Source organism: Cheilinus undulatus, linkage group 15, assembly GCF_018320785.1.
Source record: "Cheilinus undulatus linkage group 15, ASM1832078v1, whole genome shotgun sequence".
In the NCBI taxonomy this organism is placed as follows: domain Eukaryota; kingdom Metazoa; phylum Chordata; class Actinopteri; order Labriformes; family Labridae; genus Cheilinus; species Cheilinus undulatus.
Genome location: NC_054879.1, coordinates 28,981,361 through 29,006,920, shown reverse-complemented (window position 1 = coordinate 29,006,920; position 25,560 = coordinate 28,981,361). Strand labels below are relative to the sequence as shown.

General features: G+C 37.3%; 1 protein-coding gene across 10 annotated transcripts in view; it reads left to right on the top strand.

Annotated features, from left to right (window-relative positions):
* neb (nebulin) overlaps positions 1–25,560 on the top strand; it is a 98,051-nt gene that overhangs the window by 67,395 nt on the left and 5,096 nt on the right. For 3 of the 10 annotated variants that reach the window (XM_041806447.1, XM_041806449.1, XM_041806457.1), the window contains 22 exons: positions 980–1,084; positions 1,988–2,092; positions 4,853–4,954; positions 5,082–5,189; positions 5,292–5,396; positions 5,489–5,593; positions 5,686–5,790; positions 6,661–6,765; positions 6,908–7,018; positions 7,123–7,233; positions 7,318–7,419; positions 7,663–7,767; positions 8,240–8,329; positions 10,865–10,978; positions 11,119–11,223; positions 13,616–13,720; positions 15,970–16,080; positions 17,603–17,716; positions 17,818–17,922; positions 18,059–18,163; positions 18,571–18,675; positions 24,209–24,301. In XM_041806447.1, the coding sequence (XP_041662381.1) occupies positions 980–1,084; positions 1,988–2,092; positions 4,853–4,954; positions 5,082–5,189; positions 5,292–5,396; positions 5,489–5,593; positions 5,686–5,790; positions 6,661–6,765; positions 6,908–7,018; positions 7,123–7,233; positions 7,318–7,419; positions 7,663–7,767; positions 8,240–8,329; positions 10,865–10,978; positions 11,119–11,223; positions 13,616–13,720; positions 15,970–16,080; positions 17,603–17,716; positions 17,818–17,922; positions 18,059–18,163; positions 18,571–18,675; positions 24,209–24,301 (2,316 nt within the window). Of the gene's footprint in view, positions 1–979; positions 1,085–1,367; positions 1,470–1,987; positions 2,093–4,852; positions 4,955–5,081; positions 5,190–5,291; positions 5,397–5,488; positions 5,594–5,685; positions 5,791–6,660; positions 6,766–6,907; positions 7,019–7,122; positions 7,234–7,317; positions 7,420–7,662; positions 7,768–8,239; positions 8,330–10,864; positions 10,979–11,118; positions 11,224–13,615; positions 13,721–15,969; positions 16,081–17,602; positions 17,717–17,817; positions 17,923–18,058; positions 18,164–18,570; positions 18,676–24,208; positions 24,302–25,560 lie in introns of all 10 variants that reach the window. The other 7 variants (XM_041806456.1, XM_041806455.1, XM_041806448.1 and 4 more) reach the window with 6 other exon arrangements.

The following is a 25,560-nucleotide window of genomic DNA, read 5'->3' as shown; positions in this document are numbered from 1 at the left end:
AATACCTGTTAAAAATGTTTTTAGAGATGTTATACTCTACACATCATAGTAGAAAAGAATCAGAATAGTTAAAGAAAAATAATAGTTTCCTCATTTTTGTAGATGTTTTTCTTAATCAGAATAAAAATGACATAAGTATGATCTCTCCCTTCAATACAACAATTTATATTGAATTTGCAATTTGACTCAAAAGAATTACAACTAGATTTTTCCCAAAATGATTCAGTGTTAGTGTAATCTCTCTAATATTGTGTAGAATGATTTATTGCTTGCATTTATATTTAGATAAGATGAGGAACTAAAAAAAAGTAATAGCAAACTTAATTCTCTCATCTCAAGCACCACCTGTTCACCACAGCATACAGTCTTCATTAAACCACCCCTTACACCCATCCTATCCCTCACATAGTTTGTCCATGTCTATATGTTTCTGTAAAGTGTCCTTGGGTTTCTTGAAAGGCGCTATATAAATTCAAGATATTATTATCATTATTATTATTAATTGCAATTGCAATGATATAATTATACCAGGATGCAATGTTGATTGTTGTTATAATTTTCAAATCTTGCCAATGAAGGAAGGAAGGAATTCTGAAAAAAATTCTATAGCACTTGGTTTGGAGCGTTCCTCTGGAAAATCGCTGTTTCTTGAGCCATGTAGCCCTAGAAGCTCAGCCCACTCTTCTATTCCTACTATTCCCACTCTATTCCAAGAATTCAAGAATTGGGATGCCCTACCCCTAGATGTGAACGTGAAAAATATAGTAGGGTTAAGCGGTAGGAGCAAGGAGTAAATTAGGATTGAGCCTATGAGATTGGCAGCCGTGTGAAGTTTTTACAGAGAAATCATTGAATGTTTGGAATGTTTATCTTGGGTTACTCCTTTAGATAAGTTTTACTCGTAGTATTTAAATGGGTCATCAGTGTTATGTGATATTTTCCCCTAGTTTCTAATAAGAGATTCATTTCTTGTTTACAGAGACTGTACAAATCCTCCTTTGAGAAGAACAGAGGAAACTTCAAGTACACTTGTGATACTCCGTTCTTCGAGGCCACCAGGAATGCCTCCAATCTCATCAATGAAGTGAGTTCCTTCGTTCTGTAAAAAAAAAATTATTCATTTGAATTTTTAATACAGATTTGATTGTTAATTACATTTTTGTCTCTGTTTATCTCTGTTCCAGTTTTGAGGTAAAAGAGTAAGATTTGTAGTTATATTTGAACTTTCTGTGTCTAGTACCAGTTGTTAAAATTGAGTCCGCTGTTTTTGACTTTTTAACTTTAATTTTATCCCCTAAAGTGTCTTATGACAGTGATCATTGCTTTCTGGACATTTGTCTTTAACCGCCTTCTGACCCTCTGAGCAGAGGCTCTACAAAGCTAATTACATGAAGACCAAGGATAAGTTCACCATTACTACAGATGATCCTAGGTACCAACTGGCCAGAGAGAACAGTAAGATGAGCCAGGTAAATGCCCTGGTCGTGTTGTACGGCCAGTCTGCATCCCCCGCTTCAACCTCCAGTCCGGTCCTCCAGATCTCTGGTGCATGAGGTCCTCGGCAGCCTGCCAGGCATCGTCGCATGTCTGTGATAATCTACCAACATGAAAACTCTCTTTTCCTTTTCTTGTCCTCTCTTTCCTTCTTTTCGTCCAGCACAGGAAAAATCAGCCACTCAAATAGCAACTGAAACATTGTGTTGAGTGAGCAGGACTCTCCTTTATCTGTTTCTGATGAGAGACAGTTTAATAACTCACTTGATAATGATTCAATAATGAACTTAAATCATGACAAGCCATTATTAAGCACAGTCAGGCATGAGAGGGAGATATCTGTCTCTCTTCAGACACAGATAAGGACAAACAACTCGATCATCGTCACACTTGGATCTCAGGAGTTCTTCTCCAGTCCTCCCAGTGTTGCTGCCGTTGTTCATTTGTCCTCACATATGGCATGCTGTGTGTATATGTTGTTCTGTGTGAACAGAAAAGGTATAAATCCAAAGCAAGGAATCTGCTAAAGAGTGGCTGCAATGAGCTGCGCCGCCCTGACATCCTCACAGCCATGTACTCGACCACTATGGGCAGTAAGGTAAAAAGCTACTGAGTGGAGAAACATGATAACTCTCATCCCTGTCCACAAATAAGCAGAGACTTTTGGTTTAGGACCTACCCTGCATTTTTGCGGTGTTGGAACACTCAGAAAGATGAGTTTCCAACATTTGAATAGTCCAAGACAAGATTTAAGTAGAGACTGGTCAAACTGATGTTGCATGGCACCAAAAAAGACCAGGGGTATTCTAGGAAGACTTTATTTGTTCACACATTTTATATTTTTATGACTAGACTTGGACCTTTAGGAAAGATAGGATAGGAAAGGGAAGGATATAATGTGATTTAGTTTGATACCATATGATACGGTATAGTACGATACACCACAATATGATTAGGTACAGTACAATAAACACTACAACAAGATAGGATAAGGTATGATATGATATGATACGGTATGGTACAGTACCGTATCATACCGTACCGTACCGTACCGTACAATACCTTATTACCCTCCTTTGGAAATTTGTCTTGAACACCAGTGCTACAAAACTTTTGGTACCAACATGTTGTTTATCCTGATAACAACAAAGCATTTCAGGTCTCTCACAGCCTTTCTAAGCTCCAAACATGCCAAAACCCAGAAACAATTAATATCATTCAGACTTTTAACAACCTACATCACAGAAACTGAAAATAAAGCTATATTTTAGTAAGCAATGCATAATAATGTAGTAAGCCTTAATTATTAATAACAAATAATCTCGTCACAGAAGTGTTTGATGATAACTTTGGAGAAAAACAAACCAGTTTTTAAGTTTTTCATAGACTATATCACAAAATCATTTTCAATGGGGACAGTATGTTGCAGAATTGCTACAAGACGTAAGCTGCCCTGCTCAAGTCTGCAGGTCCCCAGCAGAGGGTGCTCATGCTACACAAAGTGCCAGTCCCAGTAGAAACTCATTAAAACACATAAGCAGTACTAACATAATCAAGGTAGTAAAAGTGCAAGTTATCGTATTTGATGGCAAGTGGAAGGGAAGACCCTACTATGTCAACATAGAGTGAGAAGAAAGAAAAGTAATTTATGAGCATTATACCTTGAATAAAAATTGGGTAAAGCAATGCTTTAGTGGTTCAGGGAATAAAGCAGTGCAGCCAAAGGTCTAGGACAAATTCACGAAATAATTGTCGTTAAAGAAATAATGTTTAACAATGTCTATAAGCTTTCTTACTGTATAAATGCAGTCATCCTAGTAGTACATAATTGCAGGGTAAAGGTTGTAAACAAAAGGTAACTTTGTTCCTCTCTGCTGTTTCTGGACAAGGTTTCATCACAATAAATATTAATCATGTTTAAACTCCTACCCTGCATTCAGCTCAGTTTGAACTCTTAATGGAGTTTTAACTTTACACATCCCATCATTGTCATTCATCCTTTAATCCCTTCATCACTCGTCTTTAATCCTCATTGATTACCAAACCTTTAACTCATTCCAAAATGCAGTGCAAAGTCACCGACTACCAGCAGGCATATGTAGAGTTAACAATGCAGACAACAGAAGAGTATTAATGTCAGGCATGAGAAAAAAAGGTGGAAGATTTTTTTTTATCCTACACTTAGGAAGAAGTCAGGATTACTAAAGAAACTTCACATGTCAAGAGTAAAGTAAAGAAAATAAAACTCAAGAATAAAGTTGCACTACAATTTCAAGATTAAAATGAAAAGTTTAGAGCAAAGTCAGGGTAAATGAATGAGGTAGACCTTGACAAATATAGCATATAGCAAATATCTGCCATAGGTTAGCTAGTGCAACTGCACTTCAGAAACAGCTTCAGTAACAAAGAATTTTCTCTTTTAGCTCATAAACACAATAAACTTGTAATTCTAAAAAATGTGACTTAATTCTTGTGATTGTAAATCAACATTGTTATAAAACATTTGACTTTTACTTGACATTTCAACTTTACTTTCAAAGTTCATAATGACAAACCTGGACCTAATCTTCTTCCATACTCATTTTTTTTTTAGATGTTATTTACACTGGATATGTAAAATTAGTAAAGGGAAGCTACATTGTTATGGTTGCAGTGTTAACACCAAAGTCAAAGTTTCTGGCTTTTTTCTATTGTGTAAACTTCATCTTCACTAAAACCTCTCAGTGATGGATTAAGTCATATAAGATGAACTGCTGGTCACCGTAAACTACGAGGGCACTGCAGACTTTCATGACTCAGCCTTGGTAACACTTGTCTTTGTCTTAATTTTCCCTAAATAATAATCTTATGTTTGTGCATGTTTCATGAAGCATGATTTTATTAATATCAGCATTGCACTTCCCCATTTTGACTTATTCCCCTATTTTTATTTAGTAAAAAGATATGTGTTTTTACTATTGCTGATACTGTCAGTGAACTGTCCAAGAAAATTAAGAACAACAAATATAAAAAAAAAAACATATAAAGTCTTCATTTAAGATCATGATTTTATCATGCAATGAAAGAAAAGTATCAAAGTCCAGTAAAGTATGTTACTTTGAGAAGTACGTTATTTAAGTCAAAAATATCACTTCTTATACTTTCAGTTACTGGTGTATTAGATAAACATTTTAATTCATATTATTGAGAATCATGAATTTATTCCCTCTTTTCTTGGACAGTTTTTGACATAGACTTCATCAATTAGTAGCAAAATTATCAATAATTCACATCAAAAATGGGCAAAATAATTACAGCTGAATATGTATTGTGAGTGATGCTAACTTTTACATGTTTTCACGCCATCCTCCTCTATTAGTGGAGGTACAGGGAGCAGTATGAGCGTGCCAAGGACAAGTTCACGTCTATTCTGGAGACTCCTGAGTATGAGGCCCACAGACGCAGCAAGAAAATCAGTGATGTAAGCATCTAGTTGGATTTTCCAATAAAATGTTTCAATATTTCAACAGTCAATAGCATTTCTGTATGTTTAAGGTAAAGATGCCTTTTTAACCAATGATGACAATTTTATGATGATTATTCCGTAGATCATTTACAAGATGGAGTACCACAAGACCAAGGCAAAGGGATACACCCTGCCATATGACACTCCATACCAGCAGCACATGAAGAAGGTCAAGGAGATCACCAGCAACGTAAGTTCGTCTCTGACTGGATGTGTTTTTTTTTTTTTTTTTAACCCTGTGGTATAGAAATGTGAATTTGTGGTTGATGTGTGCTTTTCATGCATCCTGCAGCTGAAGTACAAGGAGGTGTATGAGAAGAGCAAAGCCCAGATCAACATGGACCCTGAGGCTCGTGAGATCCGTGCTGCCAAGGAAGCCTACAAAAACATCAGCAATGTAAGCGTCTCCAGTGATGGTTTATAAGAAACCAATGATCACTTTCTTTTCATTTATGGATTCATGTTTATGAATTTCTTCACGTTTTGTAGCTTGACTACAAGAAGAAGTATGAAGCCACTAAAATGAAGTGGATGTGGACCACAGACAGACCCGACTTTGTCAACGCTGCCAAGAACTCCATGCAGCAGAGCGATGTAAGTCAGTGTTTCTTTACATGTGTGATTCAGATTTGTTTAAACATCATATTAACTGTTGCTCTAATTTTCTTCCATTCTTTGGACCACAGGTTGAGTACAAGTATGACAAAGAGATAATGAAGGGCTGTGTGATTCCTGTAACTGATGACAAGTTAACCCTCCTGGCTACGAAGAACACAGAACTGACCAGCACAGTGAGTTTTTGCACATTTTATTACTGTCACTTGGAGAAATGGAGCTGTTAAGACGCGTCTCTTGGAGAAATGTGATATTCACGCTTTCACTTTAAAACTCTAATTGACTCAGGTTTAAGATGTCTATAACTATAAACTATCTAAATAATTAGAACCCACTAAAATAAGGTGCAACCCAAATCTCTTTTCCAAGAGTGTCCTGGACGGGGGGCAGATAGCTTAGTAGTAAGGTCGGGCCTCATGTACATGGGCAGCTCTGGTTCAAGTCTGGCCCGTGGCTCCTTTCCCACATATCTCCCTGTTTCTGACTCTATCTATGTCCTCATCTCTATAATAAAGACATTAAAAGCCCCAAAAATATATCTTTAAAAAAAAAAAAAGAAAGAAAGAAAACAAATGTCCTGGACATTCAGCATTTAACAGTAGTTTAACTACTACAACACTCACTGCATCTTCTTTAGAGTCAAGACCTGTTAAAATGCTTGTCCTTGCACTTTTTGACATTTAAATTGGATTTGCCTGGGAGACAGAGTCCATTGAAATATCCTTTCATGACTATACAGCATTCATTGTTTAGTTTATATTTCTTTTTAAAACACTGAACTTAATTGACTGTAAGAGGACATTTTTATTGTATCTTGAACCAAGGGTGCTTATTGAATATCTTTTTATGTAAGAAGACATTCACTTGTGATCCTGATAGAATATTATCAGTCTGTCTTCGGATTCTCACAATGCTTTTTCATATTTCGATGCTTTTGTAACTGACAGGCTTTCATTATTTATTAGGGTTGCCTCTTTATTATCTCTAAATGATCAATTAAGTTTGACTGACTGTTTAAAATTTTGTTAATTGTCCCTGCCCTCCAGGTGAAGTACAAAGAGAAGTATGAGAAGGCAAAGGGCCACTATATGCCTGTCCTAGACACTCCTCAAATCCTTCATGCTAAGGCTGTGCGCGTTCTGGCATCAGAGGTAAGTTCATTCATTCGTCTAAAGTAAACTATTTCTGTATACTTTTAAATGTGCAACATGTAAGTACACACTGAAGTACTACACTCAATATGTTTTTTTTATTGATTTGAATGTGTTAACAGTTCTTAATTTTCATCCTCAGAGCAAATACAAGGAGGCCAGCAAGAAGGAAATGCAGTCCGGCTCATTCACCACCCTGAGTGAGACCCGTGACACCGCCCACAGCAGACAAGTCAACAAGCTTGTCAGCGGGGTAATACTACATAACATTTATTTTTTAAGAAACCTCTCTATCTTCTTACAATACTTAATTATTTTGGTGCCACCTCAAACTCATGTTCTTGTCTCTCTTTGCAGAAAGTGTACAAGAGCAAGTATGAGAAGGAGAGAGGCAAGTCAATCTATAATGTGATGACTGCTCCACCTGATGTTCAGCACGCCATGGATGTGGCCAAGAACGCGAGCAACGTGAGTCATCTTCACAGAAGTGCTATTATTTATCTTTCAATACAAGTTTGCTACTCATCGCTGCTTACAACAATCTGTCTGCAGGTCTCCTACAAGAAGGATGCCAGAGCCAACCTGAGCTACACGACTGTCATTGACCGTCCTGACATAAAGAAGGCTACCCAGGCCGCCAAGCTGATCAGTGCGGTAATGAACAAATCCATGAGTACAAGTCATTCCTTAGCCTAAAACCTGTGGACAGTAGGAAACAACTTACCATATCATGTTGTGCAAATGCCTGATATTTACATACTCAGCGTTTTAATCAATTTTAAATTGCACTGAGAAATCGATCCTCTCTATTTGTGTGTTATATTAAAGCTCAAGAGCTACAGTCTCTCCCTCTGTGTACAGGTTTCACTGATTCTTCTTTTTTTCTTGTCCATACAGGTCGGCTACCGTGAAAAAGCTCGTGAAGAGGCTGCCCGTGGAGGTTCCTTGGTGCACCGTCCAGACATCACTCTGGCCACCGAAGTGTCCAAGCTAACCAGTCAGGTACAACAGGCTAAATCTGGACCAGATATGCTATCACCATCTTTGGGAACTGTTTTTTTTCCATATTTGTTTTCATACAAGATGGCTTGAAAGACAAAGAGAAAGCCAACACCAGGACATTACCATCAGATTAACTTCATTGAGCTAATATTTGCAGACTGGTATTGCTGAAGTAGATGCTTAGCAGCACTCCTGTAGGCATAACGATCCAATTAGCAGCTCTTCAATAGCGCTTTCTCTGCCATCCCGCATTATAATCCATGCATTAATCTATCATTATGACGCCTCTGAAAAAATATATACACGTCCAACTGCTCATATCATTGTGCATGTCACTGTCCCATCCTTCAACCTTTCCTCTCAGCCTGTCATTCTCCACTTCACTCTCTTTACTCCCCACCTCTTTCCTTTCTTCTCCTCATCATGTCCAAGTCTATGTGTTCTCATTCATCCATCTCACTGCGCTTTGTAGGTGGAGGCCAAGCCCTCCCTCCATGGAGCAGCTTCCTATGATACCCCGATGATGCGCCACATTAAGAAAATGAGTGCCCTGACTAGTGATGTAAGGAGGTTCATGCCCTGAAACTGACGGGCTGCAACTACATGTCTGTCTAATTTGTCAATCCTTCTACTGTTTAGATCCGATTTTACGGAGTGTCTTTTTAAATCAAACCTTTTGGAACGTTTATGAAAAAAAAAAAAGTTAAGATTGAGATTGTCGAATTTTGATTTTGCTTGTAAACTCATTAAGCATCATGTGCACCCTCTGCTCTATGGCTTGCTTTACAAGCTTTTGCTCATTGCAGGCTAGAACTGCATTATAGCACTGGTGTAAATACTGATAAATAATTAATTCTGTTTGCTTTATTTATTTTGTATATAATTTCAAAGTTTTTCTATGTCAGTATGTCTGTTTATCTTCAGGTGTAAAAACGGTTTAATATTGAAAAAGCTTGCCCTTGAATGCTTCTTTAAATCACATGTAAATCCAGTCAACAGCTGTGCCAAGTTTATTTGCTTTTGGGACATGATTACAATGGATTATATCACTGCTGCTGGATTTACATGTTTTTTGAGAAATAATGATTTTTCTCAACTATTCTCAAAAGCCAAGTAATATTTTGTTTTACAAAACAGGTCAGACTTTATCTGAAACATGACAAAAAACCATACTCCCATACCTCTTCCATATATATTTGATTATATATGAGGTCCATGCTTGTGTTCAAGAATCACATAATGCTCTTTCACATGGAGGCTCTGTTGTGTCATGGCACTAAAATGCATCTTGCAAGGACTGATCAGCACAGTTACAAAATATTATAGCATAAACAAGAATGTGCTTTCAGAGACAGCCAAGGTAGCTGTCACGAGGTAAAAAAATGTCAGTTGATACTCATTTTAGATGCATTTTAATCCCAAGTACTACAATCCGTCCAGTCTGAATCAAGGGACAAACCAGATACACATTCAAAAAAGACAGGTCAAAACAGCATCTCTAGGACTTTCCAGGCTAGCCTATTTGTTCTCCTACAGTCTTGATCAATGAATCATGAATCAAATTAATCCACATGAGCTAAGCACTGAGTAACGTGGTAAAGTTACAGGGGCAAGGATAAACTTCAGGCAGAAACTTAAAGCAGAACCAGACTCATGTTGAACAGCCAAAGATGTGCTGGAGTTGTAAAGATGCAGATGCAGAAAGAGAGAAAAGGAAGAGGAAGTAAAAAAAGAAGAAGAGGAAGCAGAAAAAGACAGCAGAGAGAAGAGTGAGAGGCAGGCAGAGAGGAAAGGGAGATGCAGAAAGAGAGAAGGGATAGACACAGGAGAGAAGAGGGGGATGAAGAAAGAGAAGATGTTGATGCAGAGATAGAGAGAAGCAAGATGGGGGATTCTGGAAGAGATAAGAGGTAGATGCAGAAAGACAGAAAAAGAGAGAAGTAAACACAAGAGAAAACAGGGAAATGCAGAAATAGAGAAGAGGGAGATGCAGATTCAGAGACAAGAGCAAGATGTTGGAGGAAAGAAGAGGGAAATATGGGAAGAGATAAGAGGTGGACACAGGAAGATAGACAAGACAAGACATAGAAGAAAGAGAAGAGGCTGATGCAACAAGAGAGAAAAGGGAGACACAGAAGAGAGAAAAGGGGGATGCATGAAGATAGAAGGGGGGATGCAAAAGGAGAGAATAGGGATATGCAGAAAGAGAGACTAGGGACATAGAAGAGAGAAGATGGGGATGCAGAAAAATATGAGGGAAGATGAAGATGAAGGAAGAGATATGAGGGAGATGCAGGGAAACAAAAAGAGGTAGATGCAAAAGATGAGGAAGAGAGAGAAGCAGACAGAAAGAAAAACAGTGCCTAAGATAAATTTATGGCTTTAATGGCCATAAATCTATCTTAAAATGATATCCTTGGATGAATGGCTACAATGTTAGCAATAGAGGTAGCAGTATCAGAAAAAATAGCAGTATTAGCCATGTTTTACAGGAGACTGAAAATTCTAATCTTTGTGTTAGCAACTAAGATAATAATGAGATGGAAAAGACTGATGTGGGTAATTAAAGCTGTCAAAGCTGAGCAGCTGCTGGATACACGTCAACATGTCTAATAGCAGAAATAGATGTGAAGCAGTTATAAATGGGCAGACCCAGGCAATCACATTTTGTAAACATATTTTTATGAAGAGAAAATCTTACCCACACCTTTAAATAACACTGAACTTTAAATATCTATGGGTGCTTAAAACCAAAGGCACCTACTTGAAGACTTTTTAGCACAGTCATTGCTGAAAGGAAAAATAAATTGATGCATGAAAAAAACCTCAAAAGGATTCATTGTTCAACTGCTGTTCTGTGTCCTGTATAACAAGGGATGTTAACTTTAGTGCTAATAACGTGAGGTATATAGCACACAGCATGTATATAGAAGTAACACAAACTATCTTTTTAAAGTCTGAGTAACTCATCCCTTTTTATACATCATTTAAAAGCATTGTGTTGTTCTTTGAAGGGTTCCAGTGTGATGGGGACTTTCAGTTCTAGATTGTTTTGATTTCATGTGTGATAACTTCCACATTTTCACCATCCAAACAGGTGAAGTACAAGGAGAAGTTTGACAAGGAGATGAAAGGAAAGAAACCACAATATGACCTGAAGACCAGTAAGATTTACAAGACATTGAAGGATGCCAATGAACTTGCTAGTGTGGTAAGTTCTCACTATACCTTTTTATCTAGTTCAGAATATTAAGAACAGCTAATACATTGATCACTAATGCATAGAGCCGGTATTTTGTTATCATTTAAGATAATTTTATTTACAAGTGTGTCCATCAACACTATCTGCAGGTGAAGTACAAGGGAGACCTGAAGAAGATCCACAAGCCTGTGACCGACATGGCCGAGTCTTTGTCTATGCAGCACGGCTTGAGCACCAGCAAACTGGCCAGCGACGTAAGAAATCATTAATGTCATCAACCTTCTCAGATTTTTACCTGGGAATCTTCTGTTTCATTGAACCCTCCATCTGTAGATCTCTGAAATGTATTTGAAGTAATGTATTTTCATCGTAGCACAGTAACAACAGACATAATTCAGATTATTAACAATCACATTGATTTATGCACTAAACTCCATCATCCAAACATCCATTATTCTGTGATCTCATCTGGTAGTGACCCTTACCCTTCTTACCCATCATCCTTAAGCATTTGACTTACCATACTTCCACCATCTTTGACCTCCTCTCTTTGCCTCTTGGTTTGATTTATCCCCTTAAAAAATTAGTCGTTCATTAATAATCCCTCAACAAAACTCCCATCTTTTCCATTAATTCCAGATCAGCTTTTTTAACAGTCATTTTTCACTTTTTTGTTTCATCAGCATCTAATCTTTTTTGGCATTTCAACGAGCTTTTTTCCACATTTGTAATGTTAATATTTTATATACGTCATTGTTTTCTCTACTTTTTTCTTAACACCATGTGCTAGAAGGGAATTAAAATCCCCAGAAATACGTTTTTTTTCTTAAATGCTGTACTGAGCTGTCTGTCACGATTGGGAATTCCCCCATAGTACTGCTACAAGAGGAAATTTAAGGAGAGTCAGGGTCACTACCACATGATTCCTGACACACCAGAACAGCTTCATCTCAAGGAGGCATCTGAACTTCAGAGTAACGTAAGTGGTGAAAACACTGGGGGGTGAAAAAGTCCTACACAAAAACACTGCTGTGGTTTTTAGCTGTTCACCACTCTCTGATAAAAAAATGAGTCAAATGAGTCATATTAGACCTGCAAAAACACAACATAATTTCTCTACTATAAAATAATAGAATAAATATTGTAAAGATATTTTGTGGCTTTCATTCAGTCATTAAACAATCACTTTGGAGGTTTAAGTTGGTGACATACTACATGAATTTAAGCCCCTGATGATTTAGGGGCATGTCCCAGATAGAGGCTCATTGTAAACAATTGTTAGTCCAAAAAAGCCCCAAGTGTGTGGTGTCAAAAGGATAATTTCGCTGCTCCTCACCACGATGGAGCCTCTTGACCTCAAAGCATATATATCAAACCTTTACATTTGTAGGTCAGACCACAGCATCCATTTTTTGTTTGCTTTTCTTCTGCAGTCACATTTGATCACACAAGTGTCTGTGAGATCTCATATATGTGCAATCTCCTCTGTAAAATTGTTGCTACAGGCTGAAAGTGTGTGGCTTCATGGTCTGGCCATGAAGCACATGCTTCCAGAGGAATATAGCATGAAAAAAACTTTCTATGTCTGTGGTCTCTCATGGTTTAAAAATTGTTTCGCGTGAGGCAAACCTAAGCAAGATATAGCTTGTTGACTGTGTTCACCTTACAGCTGTAAAATCATTACTTTTTTAAACCTTATTGTCATTGGAAAGGCAGTGCGAACTTATCAATTGACATTTATTTTAAGGGTCTGCACAGTGGTGCAGTCACAAGAAGGTTCCATTTTCAAATCCCTGTCAGACAGGACCTTTCTTTGTGTAGCTTGCCGGTTCTCCGTTGCATGCTTCTTCCCACAGTCCAAAAATATGTCTTTAGGCTGATGCCCATTGGTGTGAGTATGCTTAGTTGTCTCTTTATGTGAGCCCTTTAAATGACTGGCTATCAGTCCAGGATGTTGCCAGTCTCTCGCACAATGACAGCTGGGATCAACTCCAGCCTCCTGGAACCTGAACAGGACAATCAGTACAGATAATGGAGGGTTGGACATTGGATTTTACGCAACTTAAACTTTATACCTCTATTTGATGGTGTTTGCATACTGAATTATATGGAAACCAGTATTTACCAGTAATGTGCATTAGATTTTGATTCAGTTTTCAAAGGGATGTTGAGATTTAGTGGTTCCAATGCAGAGCGTTAAACTGATGTGTTGATGCATTTGACTTTAAATGTGCTGTTTAATAAAATACCCAGCTTTCAATCTCAGATATCTAAAATACACTACGGATATGGAAATGAAAAGTTTAATACAAAGGGCTAACCGGAGGTGGTTGAAATTCCCACTTGCTGGGAATTTTAACAAAAAAATAACAGGATGTTTAAATGCTAGAAAGCAAATTAAAGAAAAATTACCTTTTAAGAAATACTCTGGTTGTGCTGACATAAAAGCCAAAGAATAGAAGTGCATTTTGAGGTTTGATTCCATGTCCTAAATTGTTGAGAGCCTACACAGACATTCAGAAACAGAAAAACACAAATCACATGCAAAATACACAAATATACTAAGTGTAAACTTTTCCATCCATGGCTTCTTATTAAACTTTGCATAGAAAACATTTGACCTTACCTTACTGTGGTTTGTTCCAGGTGAAATACAAGGAGAAGTATGAGAAAGAGAAAGGCAAGCCCATGCTGGACTTTGAGACTCCCACGTATGTGACTGCTAAGGAGGCCCAGCACATGCAGAGCCAGGTAAGCACCGTGTCTGTCTCCTCATCGTTGATGAAAACGTCCAACGCTTTTCTAGCTTCTGTCTCAGTTGGATGACTCTTCAGTGAATGCTAGCTTGAACCGTATTTCTTCTGTCTTATATTGATAAGCTTCAGCTTGTTGGATGCTCTGCTATTGCTTACTGAATGTATCAGAAGTTTAAATATTACCTTTTACAGTGCCTCTTATGCCAGTGTAATCAATCACAATATCTAGTGATTCGTTTGATCCCCAAATATTTTTGACAGTTCAATTAATGCTAAATTTAACTTCCTTACAATTTTTCATTTTCGTCCTGCACAAGCAGTGCATGCTGAAGAAACTCTGAGAAGGCATTGTAAAATGTTCTTGTTTTAATGGCACCTTGAAGATTGTTGCTCCGTCATTCTGTGTAAACTAAAAGTTCAGACAGCTTAATATTACTTTCATGCTGCATAGGTGGCAGAAGTAAAGTTTGTTTTTCTAAGAGATTTAACATTTTGCAGAGCCTGGATAAAATGATAGAATTTAAAGGACATAAATATAATTTTGCACATTAATCTTATGAAAAATAAGCATTTTCTATATTATAAAGAACCTGATTTTAGTTTTTTACATGTTAAATTATCTTCAGTTTATGTTTTCATTTTGATACGAGATCACAGTTCTAAATTTGAAACATTAGAATATCTTCTTCACCCCAAACGATCTCTACTTTTCTTAAATACATGCACTCACTCGTACAAACAATCAAAGAAAGGACCTTGGTTGTATACTTCATTATACTTTGGTGCCAGTCAGGAGGAGGTAACTGCATTAAGAATCAGCGCTGCTTGCATGTTGTTACATGTGCTCTGTTTGTCTCCTGTCTTGTCTTTACGGCCAATAGAAAGACTATAAGAAGGACTTTGAGGAGAACATGAGGGGCAAGAACCTCTCAGGCTTGGAGGTCACCCCCGCCATGATACATGTCAGACACGCCACCAAAATAGCCAGTGAGGTAAAGGATAGTTTATACTCGACAACCTCCCCTATTTACCTCACCCTGATTTACAATCATACTAAGTAGAGCCTAACCGATAAGTGATTTTTTTTTCCTAACGCTGGAAAAAATGGCAGATTACTGATTCAGCTGATATAGTCAGGGATTTTAATGGGGCATGGACATTAATTTGTGAATTCTTGCACCAAGCTGATAAGGCAAAGGTTCCCTGGAGATTGCATTTTTTTAAATCAATTTTTTTAAGCCAAAGAAAAGACAATGTTTTACATTTGAACCCATCAAAGTATTATTGTTTGCCTCAGGTAGTGTTAACAATATCATAGCAGTAAAATCTGCACAGTAGTTTGCAGGAGGTGAAGTATTTGTTGTGGAATATAAAACATTTCATGCAGTGTGTGAAATGTTTTAGCATTTAATCAAATATTTTTGCATTTAGTAATTTATTTTTGCATCTAGTGAAATATTTATTTAGCTGACCCTCTGCTGGACATAATCATATTTATATATGCGTGTGTGTGTTATATCAGCTGATAAATCAGTAATATTGATGTATTGGTTGGGCTCTAATACTAAGATTACATCATACCCACAGTCCCTCTTCTTTTTACTCCTTCTCCTTTTTAATCCCAAGGATTTTTCCTTCATTCCTGACTTCTTCCAAATCTATATGTAGTTAGATCAAAGTTTCTTTGCATGATTTACTACACTCCAGAGCCATAAACTATTAATTATCCAACATTCATCTATTTCCCTTCTCTTTATTATGACTAGTAGTTAGTGTTGTGTTTCTTTGTTTTATGTCTCTGTCCTCTGATATCTTTAGCTATAATGACACAGCTGTATGTTATAGTCTGCATGCATGCATGCATACTATCATTAGTATAATGAAGATTTCATGATGATTGTTTTTATGGAAAAATGTCTTGAATTGCTATTTTATGTCGTTTTTGTTCCATGTTCTTTGTGATAAAATGACGTTTTCCTTGTCTTTTATCAGGATTCTAGCCAAAGTCACAAAGTCTCCACTGTCACAGTGATAATGTGACTTACAAGCATAGTTTGTGGTTAATCGGTGCTGTAAAATCTGAATCTTTGATTGCTTACATTTATCTGGATACTTGGTGACTTTGAGCTTGAAAGGGCAAGAGACACTGCTTGCCCGTTGTATTGTGAGCCTTTTTGCTTTGGCCTGGCCTGCCTGTTTGCCCTTCCTTGTCTGCAGTCTCTCTGTTCTTCTTCCGTCCTGTAGAGAGAGTACAGGAAGGATCTAGAAGAGGGGGTGAAGGGTAAAGGGCTCACTGTACTGGAGGAAACTCCGGAGCTTTTGAGAGCAAGGAATGCCACTCAAATCCTGTGTGAGGTACGGCAGACTGAGAGGTGATGGAAACAGCATCACAACCTCGACTGAGTGCCTTCCAACAACCCCGCTCCTGATGCATCATCCGCTGAAACCTGTCCCCTTTACTAAGCTTTATGATCACACTAAAAGGGTGGCAGCTATGTTTGACTTGACCCTGCTTGATGACATGACTAATTTTCAAGCTCTCTCCTCTTTTGATGTTTTATAATAACTTTATCTTCCCTGTGGTATTTTCCATTAATTTTCTCTTATAATTGTGTTCTTTTATTGTATAAAAATACTTAAAAATCAGCTTCAATGTACTATTTCAACTAGATTTCTTTTTTAATTTTTTGGGGGTAAAAATATGTAATATTCAATGCTACAATGACATGTTTAACCGACTTTTAGGTTACATTAGCTATTTATACAGAGTGTGTGTAAATCCCACCTTTAATGCTGAAGAAACCAGGCAAATGCTTCATGCGTTGGCAAGGCCGCCCATAAAGGGGGATAAAGGGGAGAGCTGTCTGGGGCCCATCCAAATGAGGGGCCCATGGAAGTCAAGAAATTCATGGTCTATTGTAAAGTTATTCTGTGATAACTGTATTTTATATTTAACCTTAATAACTATTATTCTTACCAAAGTGACAAAAAATGAATTTATTTATAAGTATTTATTTATGCTGTAGTATAGTAAAGCCTTTTTCAAAATGAAAACCCTTTTTGTATAAAGCGGAATTTCCTTTTATTGGTACGGTTAAAAATATGGATGGGCACATTGAAATAAACCTTTTGGAAAGTAATGTCAGCCCTCAGCCAAGCATGAAGTGCACAAACATCAGGGTGCCAGAGAATAGACCAGAAGGAACTGAGTAACCTCAAGAGAAAATTAAGTCATTGATTGCGAAAAAAGCATTAAAAAAAAAAAAAAAAAAACGCTGAAAATGACGTACAAGTGGCAAAAATTGGCTGAAAAAAGGTGGTTACGAAGTAACTAAAAAAGGCAAAAAGCAAAAATGGGAGGAAATGAATGGTTTAAAACGATTACAAAGAGGCAAAAATTGTCAACAATTTGGTTACAAGAGTCAAAAATGGGATAGTGGAAAAAATGGGCTAAGCAAGGCAAAATGGGGTCAAGCTGGGCAGGAAAAAACTGTGAAAAATGGTTGAAAACTTCCAAAAATGGTTGCAAGCCTGATTTAGAAGTCCTGGATAGGTGTACTATTTTGAGGCTGGTGAACTTTTCTTTCTTTTGTCAAACCCACTGAAATAGTAGACTATAACAACTGTAACCAAAGGTCCCTAACTTTTCTCTTTTTTAAACTTGAAGGACCTTAACAACAACATATTTCTTTTAAAATTTCTAATGTCTTTTAACCATCTGTATTTATCATTCCCTTGGCATAAAGGTTTTGCAGCCCCAACTACCCCTGATATTAATGAACAGAAACTCTGTAATTCATAATAATCCTTCCGTCTTTTCATCATTTTGCAAAAACAGAGCATTTGTGTGACACATTATCATCTGTGATGTTTACAGAGAGAGTACAAGAAAGCGCTTGAGCAGGAGATCAAAGGCAAGGGAATGTTGGCTTTGGCTACAGACACTCCAGACTTCATGAGGGCCAGGAATGCTACTGACATCCTCAGCCAGGTCTGAAACTTATCAGTTTTTAACATAAACCTATGGTATGAGAAAAATTGCAGTTATGCTTTGGTTAAATCCATGCTGAGTGACAGTCTTCTGCTCCTTAGACCAAGTATAAGCAGACTGCTGAGATGGACAGGGCCAGCTACACTACAGTCATCGACACCCCAGACATCATCCATGCTCAGCAGATGAAGAATATTGTCAGCCAGGTAAAACAAAAAAGAAAAAAAATTCCAAGTAGGCTAACTAATTTTGCTCAGTACAATGGAGAAGAAGCTGTTTTATTGATCTATTTGTGTCAAATATTAATTCAAATACCTGATGTGCTGCATTTTTGTTGAACAGAAAAAATACAAAGAGGAGGCTGAGAAGACCATGTCTCACTATGTACCAGTGCTTGACACTCCAGAGATGCAGAGAGTCCGTGAGAACCAGAAGAACTTCAGCACTGTAAGTTATAGATTTAAAAGATAAATTTTAAGCTGGGTTTGAATGGGGTCGCATGTCTTTAGACTGTCGCAGGTTTAAAGATGTAGAGCTACATCTTCAAGTAAGAGTTTCTCTTGTGACTGCTTTGTCTGTGTATGTTTTTATGGCTTGCATAAAGTATTATCTGCAATACTTTGTTCCTTGCACTGTAGGTTAAACACCTTGTGTTGTGCAATTTAGCTAGACTGTTGTATTTTAAGTGTTTGGTGTCAGTTTTTGACCCAATGGTAGTCCTGACTTGGCAAACAAACTTTTAATGTGATCCTAAAATGAACATAAGGTACAGTTTTTGTTCAGTATGAAATATATAACTAGCTTTCTGATGTTCTGAAACATTTTAACTACACTGTTTGTTTTTCTCTCTGTAGCTTCAATACCAGATTGACCTTAAAAACATAAAGGGCAAAGTGTCTACTGTACAGGACACTCCTGAAATGCTTCGTGTTAAAGAGAATACAAAGAATTTCAGCTTGGTATCTACTCCGTAATATGTTTTCATAATGGTTTCAAATAACACATTTTATTTATTTTTTGAAGTTTTTCTTAATACTTGGATTTTTTTTTTAACTTCCTCCTCTTAACGATAACAAATCCTGACATGCAGCCCTTATTTCTTTGGATCAAATAGATTAAAACTGGAACTAAAATATGCAGCATTTTAACTCATGCAACTAATCCTCGTTCTGTAGAGTAACATTTTTAGTTGCTAGTGCAGAGCTTGTGTGTTGTTTTAAACTTGTTATTATTGTTTTGTGATGTCCAGAAAAATATGTGCATTTAAATGTTGATTTATGTCTTTGTTTCTATGTGTGAGTTTTTGTTTTCTTCTAGTTTTTCTGGAAAGGTGCTAAACAGATAAACAATGAATTGTTCTGGTTTTATAAATCATACATTTTTTTATGAATTACCTTCTTCTCACTACTCACTAGTTAAAAGAAAGCTAACCACTTGGTGCTGCTTTCACTCCTCTTACATGCAAAGATTCAGTACAAAGAGGATTTGGGAGGAGGAACAGCTTTGCCAGAGACTCCTGAGATGGAGAGAGTAAAACGCAACCAGAAGAACATTAGCACGGTACTCCACAGAGTGACCCTGCCCTCCTTCATCTCCTCTTCAGACAGTTTTCTCTCCATTATCCCTCCTTACAATAACATGACTCCTGACATGTCACATTCCTATCTTTACTTTAAGGGTTACCTCTGAAATTTAATATACTAATTATAGAGTTAATCAGAGCCCAAAAAGATTCTTCTTTGTCCAATTATAGTTATGCAAATAGTAACTTTTTTTCAAAAGATTTGAAATTGGAACCAATGTAGAAGTGCAAAAAATATGCAGTTCCTCAAATGTCCACTTAAAGGTAGCTACAAAAACTCAGAAATCCCATTAACATCCATTCAAAAATGGCATTTTCTAAATGAGAAATAAACATGTTCACATCCTTGTTCATGATACAGTTTGTCTGAATAGCTCATTTCTTTATCTGCACACACTAAATGGTGTTTAATAATTGTATAACTTAGCCATTTTTTATGATAATCAGGTTAATCATAATTGGGGGTCAAACTCCCTACCAGCCATGCTGGGCCAGGTGCTTGATACTAGAGTTGAAAGCCTGCCCAGGGCTCGCCTCCCTGCCTCACCAGATAAGTAAAAATAACAGTAAGAACAGTGTCGTTCACCAGCAACTGAGGCCTCCCACTTATTCTACACCTTGAATGGAAGCTGGCCCTAAGTTTGAGCTGCTACTCGACAGCTGAGATGGATAAAAACAGCTGTTCTCTCAGGAAAATAACAGCCATTGTTTGGCTTCCAGACTCACCAGTGGGTAATATCAATGACACTACTTCCATGCTTTATCAAGTCTATGAGGTAGAATCTCTTTTTAAGCAAGCCTCAAGTGGTTATTTGAGGAACTGCAGTTTTAGGCAAACAGCAATGAGCCTGCTCATTGTTGGTTTAGTATTAAGCCAGTTTGGTATTACTGTATTTGTGTCTAAAAATAGCTAACTCAGGTTATATTTTTTTTTTTATCTTTGAGGGCTCTGTAGGATTTTCTCTCCCTCATAATTAATTGAATTTAAACTCTAAAATAATTACCCAGCTAATAAAATCCTCCATTTTAATGGAGAACATAATCAACACATGCAATGACAGTGTGTTGCTTTCTGTTTTGACCACGTTTATGTTGTCTTTGTGAATGGATGCACATGTCTGTCTCCAGTACATTTTGTGCTTTTGTTTGTCCCTGTCTCACTCTTTATCTGTGTGTTTATCTGTGTGACTTGTGTGATGGGCAGAATCAGTACAAGGAGTCTGTGGGTCAAGGCACAGCCATACCAGACCCTCCTGAGGTGAAGCGGGTCCGAGAAACCCAGAAGAATATCAGCTTGGTAGAGGAAAAAGACTGCAGTGACCCTGAATTTATACCCTGATAATTGTTCGCTAACTCTCTTCCTCTAAAAAAACTTTACAGTGGTTTAAGTTTTGGTTTTCCTCCTCCATCTTAATGTGGATTCATCAATCATTCCTTTTTACCAGTTTCCTACAGTAAATCTTTTCAGCCCCTCAAAAACATCTCCAAAATGCCCTCAGAATTTTCCCAATTTTTTCAAAGACTTTCCTTATTTTTAGTTTCTGTTCCCTTTCCTTCCTGATATTTTTAATGACCATTTTCACTGACTAATAATTCCCCTTGTTTTTGTTTTCCTGGAATTTTGATTTTTTTTTTCTTATTTTGACCCTTTGTCATGTTAAATCAAAAGTGTGTGTTTATCTGTGTGACTTGTGTGATGGGCAGAATCAGTACAAGGAGTCTGTGGGTCAAGGCACAGCCATACCAGACCCTCCTGAGGTGAAGCGGGTCCGAGAAACCCAGAAGAATATCAGCTTGGTAGAGGAAAAAGACTGCAGTGACCCTGAATTTATACCCTGATAATTGTTTGCTAACTCTCTTCCTCTAAAAAAACTTTACAGTGGTTTAAGTTTTGGTTTTCCTCCTCCATCTTAATGTGGATTCATCAATCATTCCTTTTTACCAGTTTCCTGCAGTAAATCTTTTCAGCCCCTCAAAACATCTCCAAAATGCCCTCAGAATTTTCCCAATTTTTTCAAAGACTTTCCTTATTTTTAGTTTCTGTTCCCTTTCCTTCCTGATATTTTTAATGACCATTTTCACTGACTAATAATTCCCCTTGTTTTTGTTTTCCTGGAATTTTGATTTTTTTTTTCTTATTTTGACCCTTTGTCATGTTAAATCAAAAGTGTGTGTTTATCTGTGTGACTTGTGTGATGGGCAGAATCAGTACAAGGAGTCTGTGGGTCAAGGCACAGCCATACCAGACCCTCCTGAGGTGAAGCGGGTCCGAGAAACCCAGAAGAATATCAGCTTGGTAGAGGAAAAAGACTGCAGTGACCCTGAATTTATACCCTGATAATTGTTTGCTAACTCTCTTCCTCTAAAAAAACTTTACAGTGGTTTAAGTTTTGGTTTTCCTCCTCCATCTTAATGTGGATTCATCAATCATTCCTTTTTACCAGTTTCCTGCAGTAAATCTTTTCAGCCCCTCAAAAACATCTCCAAAATGCCCTCAGAATTTTCCCAATTTTTTCAAAGACTTTCCTTATTTTTAGTTTCTGTTCCCTTTCCTTCCTGAAATTTTTAATGACCATTTTCACTGACTAATAATTCCCCTTGTTTTTGTTTTCCTGGAATTTTGATTTTTTTTTTCTTATTTTGACCCTTTGTCATGTTAAATCAAAAGTGTGTGTTTATCTGTGTGACTTGTGTGATGGGCAGAATCAGTACAAGGAGTCTGTGGGTCAAGGCACAGCCATACCAGACCCTCCTGAGGTGAAGCGGGTCCGAGAAACCCAGAAGAATATCAGCTTGGTAGAGGAAAAAGACTGCAGTGACCCTGAATTTATACCCTGATAATTGTTTGCTAACTCTCTTCCTCTAAAAAAACTTTACAGTGGTTTAAGTTTTGGTTTTCCTCCTCCATCTTAATGTGGATTCATCAATCATTCCTTTTTACCAGTTTCCTGCAGTAAATCTTTTCAGCCCCTCAAAAACATCTCCAAAATGCCCTCAGAATTTTCCCAATTTTTTCAAAGACTTTCCTTATTTTTAGTTTCTGTTCCCTTTCCTTCCTGAAATTTTTAATGACCATTTTCACTGACTAATAATTCCCCTTGTTTTTGTTTTCCTGGAATTTTGATTTTTTTTTTCTTATTTTGACCCTTTGTCATGTTAAATCAAAAGTTGAATGTGTGCTACAACCATATTTTACTGTTTTGTGTCATTCAAAGAATCAGTACAAAGCAGATGTGGGACAAGGCACATCAGTATCAGAGACCCCGGAGATGGAAAGAGTTAAACGCAACCAGCAGAATATTAGCACGGTACTCCACAGAGTGACCCTTTAACCTCCTTCATCTCCTTTCCAACTAGTCTACCTGCCATATTTACTCCTAATCTCTATAATGGACAGTAACCAGACCTGTGTGAACATGTAATGGACATTTTTAATCAAATTTTTACTTTTTTCCCCCCACACTCATTTTTTACTTTTTGTTTTTTTATGAATCTTGAGTTTACTAAGCCCAAAATGGCCCTGATGCTTGTTGTTTTTTAAACCACAAGAAGAGGTAAAGATGAACTGTAGATGGACTAATGAGTAGGCTAGATCGATTTCTCTCTAATGATAATCCATTACAACTAAATCCTAATTTAATAAACCTAATGAGACAGCATCCAGTTTAGATTAGAGCCTTCATATCTCACTGCCTCACTGAACTCCAATGGTGGACAAAACCTCTGAAATATTTGATAATTTGTGTGATTGTTGTTGGTTTTTTTATCAGTTGTTCCTAAGTGTACAGTATGTTGTTTCTGTTTTGAATGGATGAAAATGTCTGTGTCTACAGTACATTTTGTGCTTTTGTTTGTCCCTGTCTCACTCTGTATCTGTGTGTTTATCTGTGTGACTTAATGGGCAGATTCAGTACAAGGAGTCTGTGGGTCAAGGCACAGCCATACCAGACCCTCCTGAGGTGAAGCGGGTCCGAGAAACCCAGAAGAATATCAGCTTGGTAGAGGAAAAAGACTGCAGTGACCCTGAATTTATCCCCTGATAACTATTACCAACATCAACCCCTGACCTCCCTCTTTCTAGAAACTTTACCTTTAAGCTCCTTAAGTTCTGGTTCCCTCCTCCATCTTAACTACAATTAATGAATCTTTTATTTTAACCAGCTTCAGAAAATGTCATCATTTTAAAACCAAATATCAACAAAAAAAAAACATCTGTAATTCTTGCGTGTTCCCCATAACTGGTCTAAAAATTCCTGAATTTTCACATTTTAAATGTTTTTCTTCTTTTCCTTTCCTCTGTTCCCAAAACTAACCTGTTATTCCCCTTAATATGACAATAATAGCCTTTGTATTTTATTTAGATCTCCCTTTCTAGCTTCTCCTCCCTTTCTAAATAAATGTAATATTTTTTAGTTTATTTTTCCCATATGTTTGACTTGTTATGCTGCTTTGTTCAAAGAACCAATACAAGAAAGAAGTGGGACAAGGCACGTCAGTATCAGAGACCCCAGAGATGGAGAGAGTTAAACGCAATCAGCTCTATATTAGCACGGTACTCCGCAGAGTGATCCTCTACATCTATCTCCATCTGCCCTGTTTCCTCACTCTTCATTCCACTCAAAATAGACTGCCATAATAACTCCTGAGCCTCCACCACCCGCTGAAATATCTGAAATTTTATGCTTATCACATCAAACCCACCATGCAGATGTAACACAAATGAACCCTGCAAGGTTCAACTTAACCTGCTTCTTCATTCCTCAGGAAAAAAGTGTGTTTTAATTTCAGATGTGCTGTGTTTTTTTGTGCTTTGCTGTGTTTCTATCTTCTGAAAGTTGTTTCTGTTTCATCTGATCTTTCCTGTTCCTTCCACTTTTCTTCGCACAAAACTGAAATCGTCCGATGTGTAGATAAAATACAAGGACACCCCGGCTCGAAGCACAGCTATCCCGGACCTCCCGGAGGTGCAGCGGGTCAAACAAACCCAGAAGCACATCAGCTCGGTAGTGGAACCAAACCGAACCACGTGTGCTCTTAACAGTTGAGAGTGGACATTAGTGCCCATCATTAGCTTCTCATATCGCTTCTTCCCCTCCCTCTTGTCATCATCTCACCCTTCATCACCTCCCGCTCATCTCATCCCTCCTCATACCAGGCACAGACTGCAGTTTCCTGAGCTCCATCCTGCCATCATATCAGCTTTGACCCTAATGTCGCCTTAATTTTCATCCATGCTTTACTCTTTTTTCTTTACTTCTTAATTTTTTGAATCATCTTTAATCTTCAACCATCAACCCTTCAAGCTAAACTACACCCCCTTCTTCAGTGTGTGATCCTCTACCTACTTTATACAGTACTTTTTAACCTGCAGCCAAGCTTTTTTCACATAAAGTCCCTGCAAAATTAATCTCTACTCCACAGCAAATGACAAGCTAAATCTTCTGCTGCAGCGTGATTTTTTTGTTTTTCTACATGTGTGTTTCTGCAACAAATATTCTACCTTTCTGACAGGATGAGTCCCTCTTTAGGACCATTTTATCAGACATTTTTCAAATCAATTCCAAAGGAAACAAATGTGACTCAAAGGAAAATCTCTGGGATTATTCAATCTTGGAAATTTCCTTTATCTTCTGTCTGTTCAGTCTATGAAACCAATCCTATCCTCTTGAGACCCAGAGCAATCAAAGTTTAAAAATTTCAACATGTTTTTTGTCTAATCTATGTGTAATGTTTTTTTGGTGCCTCTGTAGTACTGGACATCAAGACATTGTAAGTCATTTTTTTCTGGTATTTCGTCTATCCTGGTCTGCATCTGATCCAAATGACTCCTGCAACGTCAGCAGCAACAAAAACAATCTTGGTAACAAATCTGAATGAAAAGCAAGTTAACATGAGCATTGATTACCTTTCTAAAGGTTTTCCACTTTTGTAGATTCAGTAATGCTTTTCAGATGATGCACTTTTATCACAGTTATCAACAGTAGGAATACCCCCATTCAAAGGATATATTCACCTTCATAGGAAAACACATTTTCTTACACAGTAACTTTAATCCAGGTTTCATTATTACTTTCTTTTTCGATCCATATTAAGTTCTTTTTTCTGTAGTTGAGTTCATGTCATAGCCTTAGACCTACCTACAGTATAAAATCTGGTCTGTTTCCAAACAGGAAGTCAGTTAGCCTTAGTTTATGGCAGTAGACAAACAAAAAATGACCCAAAAACGTTTTTAAATGCAAAATAGAGAAACTTGAAAATGTGA